The sequence below is a fragment of the Desarmillaria tabescens genome (assembly GCF_030435595.1).
Source record: "Desarmillaria tabescens strain CCBAS 213 chromosome Unknown EV420scaffold_44, whole genome shotgun sequence".
NCBI classification, from domain to species: Eukaryota; Fungi; Basidiomycota; class Agaricomycetes; order Agaricales; family Physalacriaceae; genus Desarmillaria; species Desarmillaria tabescens.
The window spans coordinates 1-15,155 of NW_026848343.1; the positions used below are offsets into that span (position 1 = coordinate 1).

Here is a 15,155-nt window from a genome sequence, read left to right on the forward strand (position 1 = left end):
ACACGAGAGACGGCCTGAGGACCGTCTCTCAGACGCCACGCGAGACATTGATTCCGGCAAATGCCGCGTGATGGAACCGTCATGATCCCGAGAGAAGAGAAGTAGACTCCGACGAGGAGCGTTTCAAGGTCAGTTCCCTTCTCGCTCATTCGGGCGCTTGTTGACACCCAGTACAGATTCTGGATGCCGCGTATGAGAAAGGCTGCAGGCACTGGGACTCTGCCGACATTTACGGGGACTCCGAACTTCTCATTGGAAAATGGTATGTCAGCATTTGCACTTGCAAACGGACTGTGCGACCAACGCGCTTATATTTAGGTTCAAGCGGACGGGTAAACGAAATGAGATTTTCCTTACTTCCAAGTTTGGCATTACCGCGAATGGAGGTCGGGGCGATCCCGAGTACGTTAAACAGCAATGCGTCAAATCCCTTGAGCGCTTTGGAGTTGATTACATCGACCTTTACTATCAGCACAAGTAAGAAATCTATTGGAGCGGAGCTGCAGTAGTGCCTTACCGACCGTTGAATAGACCCGATCGTAACGTACCAATCGAAGTTGGTCTATTCTTTTTTCATCTCGATGTCCTCAATCTGACTATGTTTCAGCATACCGTTACCGCGATGGCTGAGCTCGTCAAGTGCGCTCAGGATTTTTCGATTGCTTTATACTTGTATTGACGCTCAAATACTCTGCCAGGGAGGGCAAGGTGAAGTATCTCGGCTTGTCGGAGTGTACGGCCAAGGACCTTCGTAGAGCGCATGCTATCCATCCAATCTCTGCCATTCAGGTCGAATTTTCTCCCCTCGTTCTCTACATTGAAGACCCGAAGCTCGCGATTTTGCAAACGGCCAGAGACCTAGGCATCACCGTCGTCGCGTATTCTCCATTGGCTAGGGGCCTCATCACGGGTCAATACAAGTCCCCCGATGACTTTGAAGAAGGGGATTTCCGGAAATCTATTCCCAAGTGCGTCCTTGAGTTCACCTGTTTATGAGCGCAATCATGATGAAGTCTCCACAGGTATTCCAAGGAGAACTTTCCCAAGATTCCTGGCCTTGTCGAACATTTGAAAGCGATTGCGTCGAAGCATGACGCGACACCTGGTCAGGTCACTCTTGCTTGGATCCTTGCACAAGGCGGTGATTTTGTTGTTATTCCTGGGACGAAGAAGATCAAGGTATTCGTGCGGTTATATCCTGGCATTGTCTTCTGCTCACCTTTGCCCTTAGTATCTGGAAGAAAACCTGGGAGCAGCTAAGGTCAAGCTCATTCAAGATGAGGTTGCTGCTATCCGTAAACTCTCGGAGGAAAGTGATGTTCCTGGATCGAGGTATTCAGCAGCCTGGATGTCATCTGTGTTGCAGGCGACGCCCGAGTTATCCAAGTAACTAGCTTTAAGGGGCCGATGAAGCACCACTCATGGGACTAACGTTTGTACCAATATATGTCTTCAATAAAGGACAATAAAGCTTCCGGACCAGAATCTTCGGTGTGAATTGACTCCATACGCTCGGATAGATCTTATTACCTGGTGATCAAGTATTCACCGACAAGATTGGATGCATGATCGCGCGTGCTTCGGTTTGGTTCTGGCGCATATAAGTATGTACAAATTCTAAGAACAACAAGAAGGAAGAGTCATAATGTGCTGCGACAATTCTACTTATCAACGTCTGTTTTTCACTTTGACCACAACTTGCTAAAGTGGGAACTCCGGTCCGGACCCCGCGGAGCCATCGCCACATGACAAAACATTTCTTGAACTACGTCACCTACTTACGCAACGAAATCTGACGATATTGTCAACTCGACTTTTCACCCACTTGATCTACGAAGACTACGCAAATTGGAATTTAACGATTTTAAATGACTCTTTCCAGATACCTTTGCAAATCTGAACCATTTGTATCTCAACTGCTCTCAAGGCCGAGGACGAATATGATGATGAAGTATATCGACTGAATTCTTTCATATTTTTATGTATTAGATGGGCTATGCATGGGTCGCGGACATCTTTGCTGTTTCTGTGGGCGAAGCTCTGGCATATGAGCAGTCGTGGAAACTTCTCCCGAGGCGTCAGCTTGGGACATGCACAATTTCATGAGAAGATGTTTGATTCGTAGAGTAAGTAAATCCGATATATCCTACTGTCGTTTTCGAATCTTCGCAAGCTGATAAGCATTATCTACACAGCCATTCCAGTGACGACGCGGCGTCTGAGTAGATGACGTGTAATTGTACACCCTGACCAGCAACGTCACGTCTACCCAGGTCACGATCCTCAACAGCCTCAAAAGTATCAGAAGAACTGCAATGATGAAATGCTATGCTATGATATAGGCTGTTCATCTGCGAGGCCCAACTTCAGGACCTAGAACTCACGCTAGCGGCCTTCCAATTCAGTTTCGCGGCAACTATCATGGGGATTTGCGTCATGGGGAAAACGCAACATGCAAACTGATGTCGGTGGAGACGAAGTTGCTACTCTCTGATAGGCGCTGGTCGTGTGCCTTGGCCATGGGGTACGTACAGGTGCAGCCCTGATATAAAGCTGTACGATGTCCAATGCCCGGTTTCCATGATCCTCTTTCTGCACATCTACGTCACTGTCACTTTTCACCTCTTTTCCGCCTCCATTACACCGCGGGGAATGTCCTCTGGCATGGGGAAGAGCCTGGCAAGTATTCATTCAGCGTTTACCGTTCCACTCACGCATCTATCACTACAGAATGTCGGTCACAATTGCACATTACTTTCCCAAGTTTCTGCGGAACTTCTGGACATTGAACGCGTACGTGCACGTGTCATGGCTCGACTTCCTCAACTCACCGTAGTGACTTCTTGACAGTGACCATCGTTCTTGCTGCTCAGCGCCTGTGCACAGATACGATGTGTATACGAACGAACTCACGGAGGTAAATTTGGATGGCTTCGATTCTGATGTGTCCGTGTTTCAAGACCTGATTCGGGAAGAACTACTATATTCCGAGACCCAGTGCGCGCTTGCAGATGCAGAGGCATGTTTTGCCAAGCTGCAATGCCGAGCCGAAGAAATCCTCACAGAAATCATCCGTGCTATTCGCCTGCCTAAACCCGAAGGTGACTGCTCAAGGCAGTCTATTCCACTCGATCCCTTGAAATCCTGTCTTCTCATTAAATATCTCGTCTTCCTGCGATTCAGGAATAGTTCCCAGTACTCTGAAATTGTCCATCGGATTCTATATAACTCCAGAACAGACCATAAACTGGATGTCGCGCCGTACCGGTATCTATTCACCCAAGTGCAATGTAGAACCTTCTTCCAATCCATTGCAAGTTTTCTTGGTTCCGACTCGAATATGAAGTTCACTACGTGGGAAGTCGATGACACACCTATCAGTCAAGACGTCATCGAAAACGCTATTGACATCTATTGTTGGGACGTTGCTGAAGGGTCGGAGATCTTCGTTGGTGTCACAGCTGATGAGAACGTCGAATTTCTATTGTCAGACGCGTGCTATGGCACACTGGATGAAAACTTTGGACTTGATACGGGGGAAGAGAATGTGTAAGTGCAGCTCGTGCTTTACGTTTAGTGTACCCTTCTCATCGACGATCTGGCAGCGATCTGTGCAATTTCTTCTTCCCTATCCTCCCCACTGTTGCTGTGTACATCCTCGGTACAATCACCAGATCCTCGCATTTGCGTCCCGCCCAAATTGTTCTTGACCGCGAGTCCGAGATAGACGTTCACCTTCGGAATGCTATGATCCTCTCCGCTGCACCACGTACGAACCAATCTTCACCAAAGTTATACTTTTCTTCCCTCTCCTCCATCACGCGCTCGATCTCGTCGTACGACGAATTTCGATGCAGATGGATTCCTGAACTCTTTGCGGACTACAGTCGGCTGAAGCAGCGATGTCGGCAAAAGTTTCTGCAAGAGACTGTTACAAAAATGCTCGTCGTCAAGGGCGATGTCGCTGTCATTGACCTGACAGACGATGTGACGATGATAGGCAAAGATGCGGTAGCGTGTGGTACTTTCAGCGACATATGGAAGGGGATGTGGTAGGATCGAGTGGAGAAGAAGGAAAGGGCCGTGGCGGTCAAGTTTTTACGGCGGGTGATGGTACAGAATGTGAAGGAGAAACTGTACAAGAGGCTGCAAGCAGAAGTGCTGACTTGGCATCATCTATGCCATAGGAACGTGTCGCAGTTGTATGGGATCGTGCAGACCGAGATGAGTGTGGGAATGGTTTCGGCGTGGTGCGAGCACGGGACTATCAAGCATTATCTGAAGAGCGTCAATCCAAAGGCCAATCGGATGAAATTGGTAGGTACTCTCTTCAACTTTTCCCACTGCGGAATTATGTTAACAGCTGAGTGCAGATGATTCAAGTCGCATCCGGCGTAGCCTATCTTCATGACTTCAAGCCCCCCATTGTTCATGGTGACCTGAAAGGGGTAGGTTCCTTGCCTTGACTTTTACCCTTTCAATATCTCTTCTTCTCAACGACAGGGAAATATCTTGATTGATTATCAAGGCTATGCCATTATCACGGATTTCGGTCTGAGCAAGGTCATGTCAGACTTCTCAACTTCCGATGGGATATTGTGTTCTTCGTTCTTCGCAGGGACAATGCGATGGATGGCACCGGAGATGATTCTGGCCCTTGTCGACGACGAGTCAGAGGCAAAGGTGCCACGGGTGACCACTGCGAGTGATGTTTATGCTTTCGGCTCGGTCTGTCTAGAGGTTCGTTCTATATCTTCCATTCTACTTGCCAGAGTCACAGACTTGTATGTTGCGCGCTGCATAGATTATGACTGGTGCTCTGCCCTACCCATGTCGGAAGCATGACCCTGGAGTAATGATTGATATAATGAGAGGGATCAAGCCGTCCAGGGGCGCGCCAACTGCCAGATTCCGAGGCGTTTAGTATGCTGTTGGATGCTTGTTGGAGACAAGAAGCTGCGTTGAGGCCTAAGATGGGTGAGGTGTTGAAATGCCTCATAAGGATGGATGATCATGCAGGAAATGGTTCGTGATTTGACTAGTATGCCTAGTTTTTTATTCTTTCCGAAGAGGCTGCGTGTTTAACTGTCGTTCGATACTTCGAAGTAGCCATTTCCCTTGAACTTGCTCCTTATGTATATCCGTAGAGAAAATTGTTCGATTCGCCTATGTCATCGTTTCGTTATGAAATCCTTGTCAGTTTCAACTTCCCTCCACGAATAATTCATAAGTCTTTCATATGATAAATAACAGAGTATTTTCATCGCGAAAGGACACCCAAAATTATATCAGTTTCTTCCTGGAATCGTCCGACCAGTTCAAAAAAGTAAAAATACATTCCACTGGACTAGAAATTTGTCATAGCCGAGCTATCTATCCTTTACTTCAGAATGACAACAAGCGGTAAAACATGCAGCTACAATACAAAGAATCTTGAATTTTACATATAAAAACATCTCACAGACCTGCTTCAGCATTCAATATCGTTAGACATTGTAGCACATCCCCCATCTTGGGCCTTAGAGCGGGCGCCTCGTTCCAACACCTATTCAACAGCATCCTCAAAGCTTTGCAATCAGGCATATTCGAGCCTCTTGACGGCTTTACCCCTGCCATTATATCAAACATCACTCCGGGATCATGTTTTCGATATGCATAAGGCAGAGCACCGGTCACGACCTACAAAACGGGTAAGAACACAATCAGTGATTTCGTAGGCAATCGGAGTTTGGAACGAACCTCCAGACAGACCGAGCCAAAAGCATATACATCACTCGCAGTCGTAACCTGCGGCATGGTAGCCTCTGACCCAACTTCAACGAGTGCCCGAACAATCTCCGGCGCCATCCACCGCATCGACCCCGCAAAGAACGAAGAAGCCGAGAAGTCTGACATGACCTTGCTCAAACCGAAGTCGGAGATGATCGCATAGCCTTGGTGGTCAATTAAGATATTGCTCTGTGATCGGCGAAATAAGACTTGGAAAAAAAATTAACAAAATGACGAATAAGATACTTGCCCCTTTGAGGTCACCATGGATAATGGTAGGCCTGAAATCGTGAAGATAAGCGACACCAGATGCGATCTGATGCATCTATATCTTGGTGTCAGCAAACGCCTGCGAGAGGAAGGCAAAAATTACCAGTTTCATTCGATCCGCCTTCGGATTGACGCTCTTCAAGTAGTGTCTGATGGTCCCATGCTCGCACCACGCCGAAACCATTCCAACACTGGTCTCACTCTGCATAATCCCGTACAGTTGCGACACGTTCCTATGGCATAAATAATGCCAAGTCAACACTTCTGCATGCAACCTCTTAAACAGCTTCTCCTTCTCATTCTGAACCATCACAAGTCGTAAAAGCTTGACCGCGACGGCACGTTCTTTCCCTTCTACTTGGTCCCACCACTTCCCCTTCCATACATCACTGAACGCACCACCGCCCACTGCATCTCTACCTATCAGTGTCACGTCATCCGTTAGATCAGTGACAGCTATGTCGCCCTTGATCACAAGCATCTTCGTAATAGTCTCTTGTAGGAACTTTTGCCGGCACCGCTGCTTCAGCCGACTGTAGTCCACGAAGAGTTCAGGAATCCATCTGCATCGAAATTCGTCGTACGATGAGATTGAACGCGTGATAGAGGGGAGGGAAGAAAAGTATAGCTTCGGGGAAGATGACGACCGGTTCATACGTGGTACGGCAGAGAGGGTCATGGCGTTCCGAAGGTGAACGTCGATCTCGGACTCGTGGTCAAGAACAATTTCGGCGGGACGCGGATGCGAGGATCTGGTGATTGTACCGAGGATGTACACAGCAACGGTGGGGAGGATAGGGAAGAAAAAATCGCGTTCATCGCTGCAATATCGTTGAGCAAGGTACACTGCTGAGGCTTGGAAGGAGACCTACACATTGTCATCTCCGACCTTCAGTCCAAAGCTCTCATCCAGCGTCCCATAACACCCATCTGACAACAGGAACTCGACTTTCTCATCGGATGTGACGCCGACGACGATGTTCGAGCCATCGGCAACATTCCAGCAGTACAAGTTAATGGCTTCTTCGATGACGTCTGCACGTACATTCGGCATCTGCCAACTCCTACCCTGCTTGAACGGATCTTCAATGTCCCAAGTGGTCGGCCTCTTGTTTGAGTCAGAACGAAGAAATTTGGCAATGGACTTGAGGAAGACCATGCACCGAATTTGGGAAAACAGATGGCCGAACAGAGTGAAGTCCAGTCTTCCTTTTGTGTCGGAATCATAGAAAAGGCGATGTACGATTTCAGAATACTTAGGGCTATTCCTGAAGCGAAGAAAGACGAGGTATTTGATAAGAAGGTTAATCGAAGAGGATTCGATCGGGATGGATTTGCATCCATCACGTTGAAATTTCGGGAGATTAACAGCATAGATGATGTCACTGAGAATTTCTTCGGCCCGATACTGCAGCTTCCCAAAAGACGTTTCTGCCTCGGACAACGCCCGCTGGGTGCCTGGCCACAGTTCCCCTCGTATCAGGTCTTGGAAAACTGATATGTCGGGCTTGACGACGTCGGGGCGTACTTCCGAGAGTTTGTTAGCATACACATCGTATTCATGCACGCGCCTGGATGCATTGCTGTTATAAAGGCCTTAAAAAGGATAGACCGTGGCACATACGCGTTGTATAACCAAAATTTCCGCAAAAAACTGGGACAGTAATGTGGAACCGTGAACCGACATTCCCAGAAGCTCGGAGATAGCCGAGAAGGACAGTTTAAAGGTCTTTGTCACTAGAAGGAGGGTAAGCAAGGGATGGTTAGCAGGAACTTGACATGCCACAATCCGCGCTAAGAAAAGACATTGGGAATAAGGCAGTGTTCCGCAGGTCCAGCTTAAGGCGTCTATCACAAAGTGGAAACGATGCTCCACGGATATCATGACATACGTTCAACCCATGATACAACAGCAGTAACAGGCAAAAAAATTCAGAGATTCGAACGGTTGAATTGACTCCATGATGTCACTTCACGTGATATAGCGCGGGAAATCAGAGTTCCAAGTTTAAAGTATTTCTATCAAAAGGAATCTGCGCAATGCGCATAGAAACACATTCCACCCCCGATTTCAGACTCAAAATTCCGTGACAGTAGTCCGTAAGTCCGTAAGGTCGATAACGCACCTCCAGTATACCGACTTCGGTCGAGATCGCACACGCATTGAAACCAAAACAGTAGTTATAACTAATTGTACATGGGGGTGTATAGATGTGTAGTAGATATAGCGGTGATCTAGAATGTTCATTAACGCTCACTGGCAAGCAGTGGGAACGGCATAACCCTATGATTCCATCAGTAACATCCTTCACGAAAGCAGAAACCAACTCACATTCGTTCTAATTCCTCCACCCCAAGGAGTCTTACCGTCAACCCTCGAATCCACGCCAAGCCCACGCTCCGCGAAGGCATTCCACAGCGTACAGAAGTTCTCTCCCCCAGTGAGCTGCTCATCAGCTTGGATGATCGCATCACGAGCTTCGAAGAAGCCCGGTCGGCAGGGTTGAAGTTTCATTCCGTTGATAACGAGCCTAATCGCAGAAGTAGATGAGTCCCGCGAAGAGTAGTAAGGAAAGGGGAGACACACTGGACGATCAACGTGTTACCATGCTTGGGCACCAAAGGTTTCTTGCCAACACGGGGTCGGTAGAACTTGCCCTCGGGGACAGTACCATCAGCCAAGGGTGCAGGAGGGAATAGGTCATCGTTGAAGCCGTGTACGGCAATGAGACGCTGCTCGACAACCCAGAGTATCTGAGCCCAGACTTCACCAATTGCGTGGACGCCCCAGTAGCCGGGCTTGTCCAGAGTCTGGTAGGTCGAAGGGTTGATGGTATCGTTCTACGAAAGTATGTTGGAATGACGAGGAGAAAGGACTGCAAATCAACGTACGAGGGAGTAGGGGTAGTTCCTGATACCCTGTGCGCGATTAGCGGCCCATGCACCCATAGGGAAGTCAGAGTAGTTGCTCGTGCTTCGGATGGTAGTAGCCAAAAAGTCTGTATGCCATGATTAACGATGGCGCGATGATGAGGACAACAGCCTTGCTTACCTCCCCAGCCCTCACCCATACCACCACTCTCACCCCAGCCCAAGCACGATGAACTCGCAGGTCCACCAGTCAATCGAGTGCTCAAACCATGACTCAATTCATGGATGACGATGCCTGCTTCCATATCACCGTCTCTGTAAGGCAAAGCAGTGTTCCACAAGTACATCCTCATTCGTCCGTTACGGCCGTCAGGCGGGGTCATGAAATTAGCGTTATTATAACCGGAACCGTCCTGAGCATTGGCAATAACGGCGTCGTTCTCCTCGCCTCCACGACCGAAGTTGTGCTGCTGGAAGTTGCCAGACACCTCATCAAATCCGTACCTGAAGAAGCGAGTTAGAAGGAAGAAGCTACAGGAGAGAGTATATGCACCTGTAGTAGAAGTCGTGTATGATGTTGGTAGTGTAGAACAGCTGAGTGACAGTAGCATTGATGTAACTATATGCCTCGTCCTGCGCATCGACCTTCTCGGTGGCCTTTGGAGCGTACTTGTAATCGAAGACTTTATTGACACCTGCATCGGGACGGTAGTTGTCGATGAAAGAGTTCTGTCCTTCCCAGTTCTCCTGCGCAAAGACCTACGGACCCTCAGCTAGTAGTCCATCTATATCAGAGCACAACTTACGTTGTTACCCCAGGTCGTTGTGGTGTTCCTCCAGAACTGCTTGCTGTTGAGTTTGACGCCTTTCAGAGACTGGGTCGTTGGCGTAAGGAATTGCATGCCAACCGGCGGGGGATGCCAAAATGTCGAAGTTCTCCTTCACGAGGATGCGTTTACCATTCCTCGGGATCATTTGTACCCCAACCAAAGATGTTGTAAGTAGCCGGCTCGACGGAGGGTTCCGGGGTAGGGATAGGGGCATCCGACGCCCAGTCGACCACGGAGATGATACGGTGAGGGGAAGTAGCGGAAACGGCGGCATCATACCAATTGTCTTCCATCTCGACTTCGAACTATGGGCTGTATTAAGTTGCGACTTACGATTGAAGAAGGATCGTCCACTTACCCTCCACACTAGGTTGAGGTCGGTACTGTCGCCCTTCTTGCTAGGTACTTGAATGTAGGTCAAGCTCGACCTCACAGGGATTGACAGTATCCGGGACGTTGTCGATAGACATGACGACAGGTTCATCGGGACTAACAAAGTGATCTTCCTGAGAGATGGACATCTTTGCGAGGTAGTCGTCATAGTTGGCGAGAATGTCATTGACCATATGGTCATTAGGGGTTGCCGCCAGCATAAATTGGAGAAGAGCAGGTCGAACGTCAGCGAAGTCGACCTCGGGTGAGGAGGCCATGTCATAAGGAAGATGCGTAGCACGGCAGTTGGATGTGTGTATATGCGCTAGGGGTCCAAAGAACGAGCGGAATTTAGGGTGAGATTCCCAAGAACCGAATTCCTCCATGACGGTCTGTCCGTACTGTCCTAGGAAGGAATCAAGACGACTCTTCATCTCGACCTCGAGCTCCTCGCAGTACTCTCGGTGGGGGTGACGGATGTCATCGAGGTCGGGATTCGAGAAGGCCTGGGGAATCGGACCTTTGTAGAACTGAAGACAAGTTTGGCGAAGCTCAAGACTAGAGAACGCAGAACTCACCGAGTTACCGTATGATATCACCAAACCATCCTTGATATTAATGTTCATATCACCATCAACAACCTCTAGGCCATTAACAATCTGGCGAACATAGACATGGGTAATGCCGGTATTCTTGTCGGTATAGGAATCCTTCCGAATTCTATAAGAGCTGGTATCTGACAGCTGGTCGACCAGGATATCCTCTATGAAGAGCTTCGCGACCTCAAAAGGGTCTTCTATGAGAGCCGACGGAAGGAAACCGTTCGTGGTAATCTGATAAGGACTGGAGTGATACACCGCATGAGGATGAACAGGACCGAATCCCAACGACTTCCGTAGTCTTGTGGGGCTCGAGTGACTCGAGTGGGCTACCGCTAGGGCGGCCAGCGACGCGATGACTAAACAACGCATTGAGAAAGAGGGGACGGCAAGTTAGTTGTTGTAGCAGGTCGCAAGGAGGGGCAATATAGGCAAAAGGGTGATGGTGGTAGTTGAAGTTCAAGAGAGCTTGCGTACGCAACACTGCTCAAAGGGGTGAGATAAGGATTGTTGCCACGCTCGGATCGCGTGCCGATGATTAGTCATGTTCTGTCATTTCCTTCTTCGGCACAATCACGACGTTTCTTTCCTTGACTTGGGTCCTTCTAACGTGTTACTTAGGCTGAAGTATCCAGTTCCATTACATTACCTACACTAATGCTGACACCGAGACTTGTCCTATTGACGAGTTGACGCTGACTGGGATTTCGGCCATGCTTTTTCTTGCCACCTCGTTGAAACCTCGTTCCGATAAGGTTTCCCCAATATTTTGTTCATGGTCAAGAAAAACGTTGTCCAAGTTCCCCGCGATCCGAAGGGGAGCAGGCTCCGGAGCTTGGGATGATCCTTATATCGGGGCATGTGAAAGATATTGCTGTATCAAAATCAAGGCAAATCAAATGTTTTCACTTATATTTGCCGAAGAGCTTCCTTCCCTAGTACTGAGAGCAGAGGCGTAATCATATCTTTTACCGGCTTCAACGACAGGGAACTGCGGCACAGCATGAATTCTCCGAATGTGGACGTGGAAATCTAACATTCCATATGACACTGACATCGGGGATAAGCGCCTTGGCAGTTGTCCTCACCGACGTTACTGCTTTGATTGGAGCCGGCCATGCGTTATATCCGTTTGGCGTGAATACGATCAAACAAATCTCAAGAACTAAAATCTTGACACTGGTTGCGTGTACATGTATTCTATGGGACATACTCAAACTTTTACGTTCGCAGTGCAAGTCTCCGAAGGCTAGACCTGTCTTGAATAGAGGCACACGCCCATCACCAGGCCTCGATGACGTCACTATCCTAGGAGATTACCTTACAATTGCCTGTCAAAGTCTCTGTAGGTCTAGTGCTGCTTCCAAAGGATACAAAGTAACCGGATATTACGACAAACTCCGGATCCATCGACAGTTCTCGGAGTTGGAGGAACCGTTCAATACTACCAAGATACGGTGTGTCTGCAAACCCTCACTAATAATATTCCTTCACCCTTTCAATCGGTTATCCACCCATCAGACTGCAAAGAGCCAGCAGGAAAAGAAATACGGGAGGCTAATGATATGAATAAGCCTTCCGCCACCAAAAGAACTTGCGTGTAAGTCGTGTTTGTTCCCACTTTTGTATTTGTATTTAATTTTCAGCAATTCATTGGCATCAATATGTATACGAAAGTAGACCGGTATCAAAGTCGTTACCAAGGTGACTTGCAACATACAAGGTACTGTCACAGGACTAAGTAGGTCAATTTATGACGTCATATGACTGTAGAGAAATATGAAAATTGACTCGCAAGATGCTACGCCCACAAATCAGCTTTTCCGTGTTTCCTGATGTCCCGTCTAGTCCCGATGTACCTCCCTCTCCCTTTCCGCGCCCCAGCAAAAGCGAAGAGCATTCATCACTGTGTCCATGACCCCCCGTTGAACGCACCCAAGCACAAAGTGGCCAAAGCGACAGATGAGAACCAAGGGGACGAGGTGGGTTTACACCTACTCTGCCATAGTTTGCGTATCTGTACCAGAGGCAGGCTGTTTTAGAAGTGCCCTTGGACAGACCAAGATCAGAACCAAGGCATGGAGTGAATATCAATATAAACAATGTAGTGAAGCAAGTCACCGAGGCACTTTCAAATTCCAACATACACGATCAACTACTTGGTTTATCGGTCGAGGAAGCGCAGTGCACTTTGGACTTCCTTCAGGATGTATGTTGGAGCTTATGTCTTCCAGATTTTATAGATATTCCAACATTGGCCAGCTTCTAGATGTATCAAGCCTACCAATGATATCCAAGCGCACCTTTCTCAAAACCTCTCTCAAGTTGACGTGTATTCACGATTGCGTACCTAAGTGTCTCATGCTTAGAGACTTCAAAAAGACGGAAGATTATCCGTTGGCCCTGGGACATTTTGGCGAGCTGTGGAAAGGAGAGGTCGAGGGAATGGAAGTGGCTGTCAAACGAGCGAGGATATTCACAAGTGACAGTAATAAAAAAGTCCTGCAGGTAGGTTATTAATTTATCTGTCACGACTCATATCAGCTTAATGTTTCCTATAGCAACTGAGGCGAGAGGCCATCATTTGAAAGCAGTGCGATCATCCCAATGTTCTACCTTTCTACGGCATATATCGCGATTCTGCTCCTTCTACCTATTGTCTCGTGTCACCATTCATGGTCAACGGATCTCTTCGTCAATATATGACCAAAACTGATGATCCTGATCGACACAAACTCATAAGAACTGACCGTTTTCTCATTTATATCAATATTCTGATAAATAAGCAGGCTCTAGACATTACGCGTGGTATGGATTACCTGCACACGCTGTCCATCGTTCATGGCGACCTCAAAGGGGTGCGTTCCAAAGCATATTTCGTAGACGATATCTTACTAAACCAAATCAAGGATAACGTATTAATCACCGGTGACGGTAGAGCAGTTATCGCTGACTTTGGTATATCTTTTGTGATGGGTGTCACAACTTTTGCGACGTCGTCGTCGTCGTCGCGCAGGGGTGGTACTGTAAGATGGCAAGCACCAGAAGTCCTCAACGGTAGTCCGAATAGCTTTCCAGCTGATGTATATTCACTTGCGTGTGTATATTTTGAGGTACGTGTTTTCAGGCGAGCCGCTTTTAATGAATTGTGCTTTCTAACTATGTCTAAGGTGTTTGATGGGTCAATACCTTGGAGCGGCCTCAGTGATGGCGCGGTTGTCATGCATGTCACTATCCACAAGAGGTGTCCTCCATATCCTAAGCACCTGGGGTCAACCGGGCATGCTGAGTTGTGGTGGGAAGTCATGACTAAGTGTTGGGCTCACGAACCTCAGGATCGGCCGACTCTTCTACGTGTCATGGCGTCTCTGCACGGGACAGATAATATGCCAATGGCAGAGTCGAAATGGGATAGATCTGTCCCAGCACTTCATAATCGTTCGTTAGCCCAGGGGAAGTTAGTCATTCCTTTGGGCCTCCCTCAGTTGTTTAAACTTTAGGGTCTTGCCGTTGTCTGAAATCCTATCGTGACGCTTCTGTAAGTTCTGTTTACAACTGAACGGATTCACGCACCATTTCTATCTGTTGGAATTCTCTTTGCACTGTGGATTATCCTATTGGGGACGAAGAAAAATACAAGCATCGGGCGCGGAAGGAGTTTATGAAAGCTTTCACTAGTCTGGATGCCATAGCTCTCAACTTAAGGTACCCAGTTATAATCGCATCGATTAGAATTTCGTTCCGGATAAATACATATGTTATATAGACTTGAGCGTAGGTTGACCGGACCACTCAAGTCACTACTGTACCATTACAAACCGCTGGATTTTATTACCATTTCTGCCTGAGCGGAGCGCGCCTTGATGGTACATTTGAAAGGTAAGGCAAAGCTATGGGGAATTCAGAAAACAGATGCAATGAGATCTTGAGAGCCTACCTAATGAAGGTGTCGGTAAAGACATCGGTGATGACTAGGTTCGATGACTTGGCCGTCGGTAGGTAGAAACTATGAAACTAGATTGATTGGCCACCCCTGCTGATACAGCTCAGGTAAATAATAAACTAGTCTACCTCGGTAGCTCGTTGTAAGTAAGGTTACACGTATTAATGGAAACGGTCGAAGTCATGAGATATGTGATAAAATTTTATAAAGGACGGTAATTGTATGGCTACGGTGTTGGCATTCTTGTCCATTGGGGCTGGACGTATGAAGTGGTGGGCCATCGCGAGGCGTGGCATATCCGAGCCCTGTGTGAATGGGGGGAAGTGCTAGTAACAGTACCCAGTAATATTGCAAAAGACATGTTAACTGTAGGAAACGTCGGAGCACACTATCCGCTGATATCAGAATAAATCAGAACAATCACAATTATAGATAAAAATGGACAGAAGAGGTGCATCCCTATGGCGCCTCGGAATCATTGTATGCACCTTAGGCAAGTTG

General features: G+C 47.8%; 5 protein-coding genes across 5 annotated transcripts; 3 read left to right on the forward strand and 2 right to left on the reverse strand.

Annotated features, from left to right (window-relative positions):
• Nucleotides 1-101: 101 nt before the first annotated feature.
• Nucleotides 102-1,491, forward strand: EV420DRAFT_1713485 (NADP-dependent oxidoreductase domain-containing protein; the record flags this gene model as incomplete). Its single annotated transcript, XM_060479660.1, has 8 exons — nucleotides 102-128; nucleotides 177-262; nucleotides 319-477; nucleotides 532-556; nucleotides 608-639; nucleotides 699-968; nucleotides 1,023-1,179; nucleotides 1,232-1,491. Coding segments are annotated over 8 exons (915 nt in total), but the record flags the coding sequence as incomplete, so codon positions are not given.
• A 282-nt stretch (nucleotides 1,492-1,773) lies between these two features.
• Nucleotides 1,774-5,292, forward strand: EV420DRAFT_1751117 (uncharacterized protein). Its single transcript, XM_060480356.1, has 9 exons — nucleotides 1,774-2,126; nucleotides 2,343-2,524; nucleotides 2,731-2,793; nucleotides 2,851-3,549; nucleotides 3,606-4,011; nucleotides 4,057-4,317; nucleotides 4,374-4,448; nucleotides 4,504-4,740; nucleotides 4,805-5,292. The coding sequence occupies exons 1-9, from the start codon at nucleotides 2,091-2,093 to the stop codon at nucleotides 4,922-4,924; spliced, it is 2,079 nt and encodes a 692-aa protein (XP_060326071.1). The 5' UTR covers nucleotides 1,774-2,090; the 3' UTR covers nucleotides 4,925-5,292.
• Nucleotides 5,043-7,847, reverse strand: EV420DRAFT_1713502 (kinase-like domain-containing protein; the record flags this gene model as incomplete). The annotated part of the gene is made up of 6 exons (XM_060479661.1): nucleotides 5,043-5,679; nucleotides 5,740-5,958; nucleotides 6,020-6,094; nucleotides 6,143-6,860; nucleotides 6,912-7,635; nucleotides 7,814-7,847. The coding sequence occupies 6 exons, from the start codon at nucleotides 7,845-7,847 to the stop codon at nucleotides 5,458-5,460; spliced, it is 1,992 nt and encodes a 663-aa protein (XP_060326072.1). The 3' UTR covers nucleotides 5,043-5,457.
• Nucleotides 7,848-8,088: 241 nt separating this feature from the next.
• Nucleotides 8,089-11,159, reverse strand: EV420DRAFT_1568354 (Fungalysin metallopeptidase-domain-containing protein). The gene is made up of 11 exons (XM_060474166.1): nucleotides 10,691-11,159; nucleotides 10,174-10,642; nucleotides 10,099-10,145; nucleotides 9,870-10,045; nucleotides 9,717-9,849; nucleotides 9,464-9,669; nucleotides 9,092-9,414; nucleotides 8,932-9,038; nucleotides 8,627-8,880; nucleotides 8,372-8,570; nucleotides 8,089-8,323 (listed from the first exon to the last, which is right to left on the reverse strand). Exons 1-11 carry the CDS (start codon nucleotides 11,081-11,083, stop codon nucleotides 8,294-8,296), a joined length of 2,337 nt encoding a protein of 778 aa, XP_060326073.1. The 5' UTR covers nucleotides 11,084-11,159; the 3' UTR covers nucleotides 8,089-8,293.
• A 1,775-nt stretch (nucleotides 11,160-12,934) lies between these two features.
• Nucleotides 12,935-14,533, forward strand: EV420DRAFT_1313423 (kinase-like domain-containing protein; the record flags this gene model as incomplete). Its single annotated transcript, XM_060468613.1, has 3 exons — nucleotides 12,935-13,219; nucleotides 13,303-13,569; nucleotides 13,621-14,533. The coding sequence occupies 3 exons, from the start codon at nucleotides 12,935-12,937 to the stop codon at nucleotides 14,209-14,211; spliced, it is 1,143 nt and encodes a 380-aa protein (XP_060326074.1). The 3' UTR covers nucleotides 14,212-14,533.
• Nucleotides 14,534-15,155: the final 622 nt, after the last annotated feature.

What these genes read in the sequence shown, in the direction of transcription:
- EV420DRAFT_1568354 (XM_060474166.1), bottom strand. Translation starts at nt 11,083, where the DNA reads ATGCGTTGTTTAGTCATCGCGTCGCTGGCCGCCCTAGCGGTAGCCCAC. An exon ending in TGATATCATACGGTAACTCG is followed by an intron (nt 10,643 to 10,690) that starts GTGAGTTCTGCG and finishes ACTTGTCTTCAG; the next exon opens with TTCTACAAAGGTCCGATTCC. An exon ending in TATGGGTGAGGGCTGGGGAG is followed by an intron (nt 9,039 to 9,091) that starts GTAAGCAAGGCT and finishes CATGGCATACAG; the next exon opens with ACTTTTTGGCTACTACCATC.
- EV420DRAFT_1751117 (XM_060480356.1), top strand. Translation starts at nt 2,091, where the DNA reads ATGCACAATTTCATGAGAAGATGTTTGATTCGTAGA. An exon ending in TCGTGTGCCTTGGCCATGGG is followed by an intron (nt 2,525 to 2,730) that starts GTACGTACAGGT and finishes CTATCACTACAG; the next exon opens with AATGTCGGTCACAATTGCAC. An exon ending in TTCATGGTGACCTGAAAGGG is followed by an intron (nt 4,449 to 4,503) that starts GTAGGTTCCTTG and finishes TCTCAACGACAG; the next exon opens with GGAAATATCTTGATTGATTA.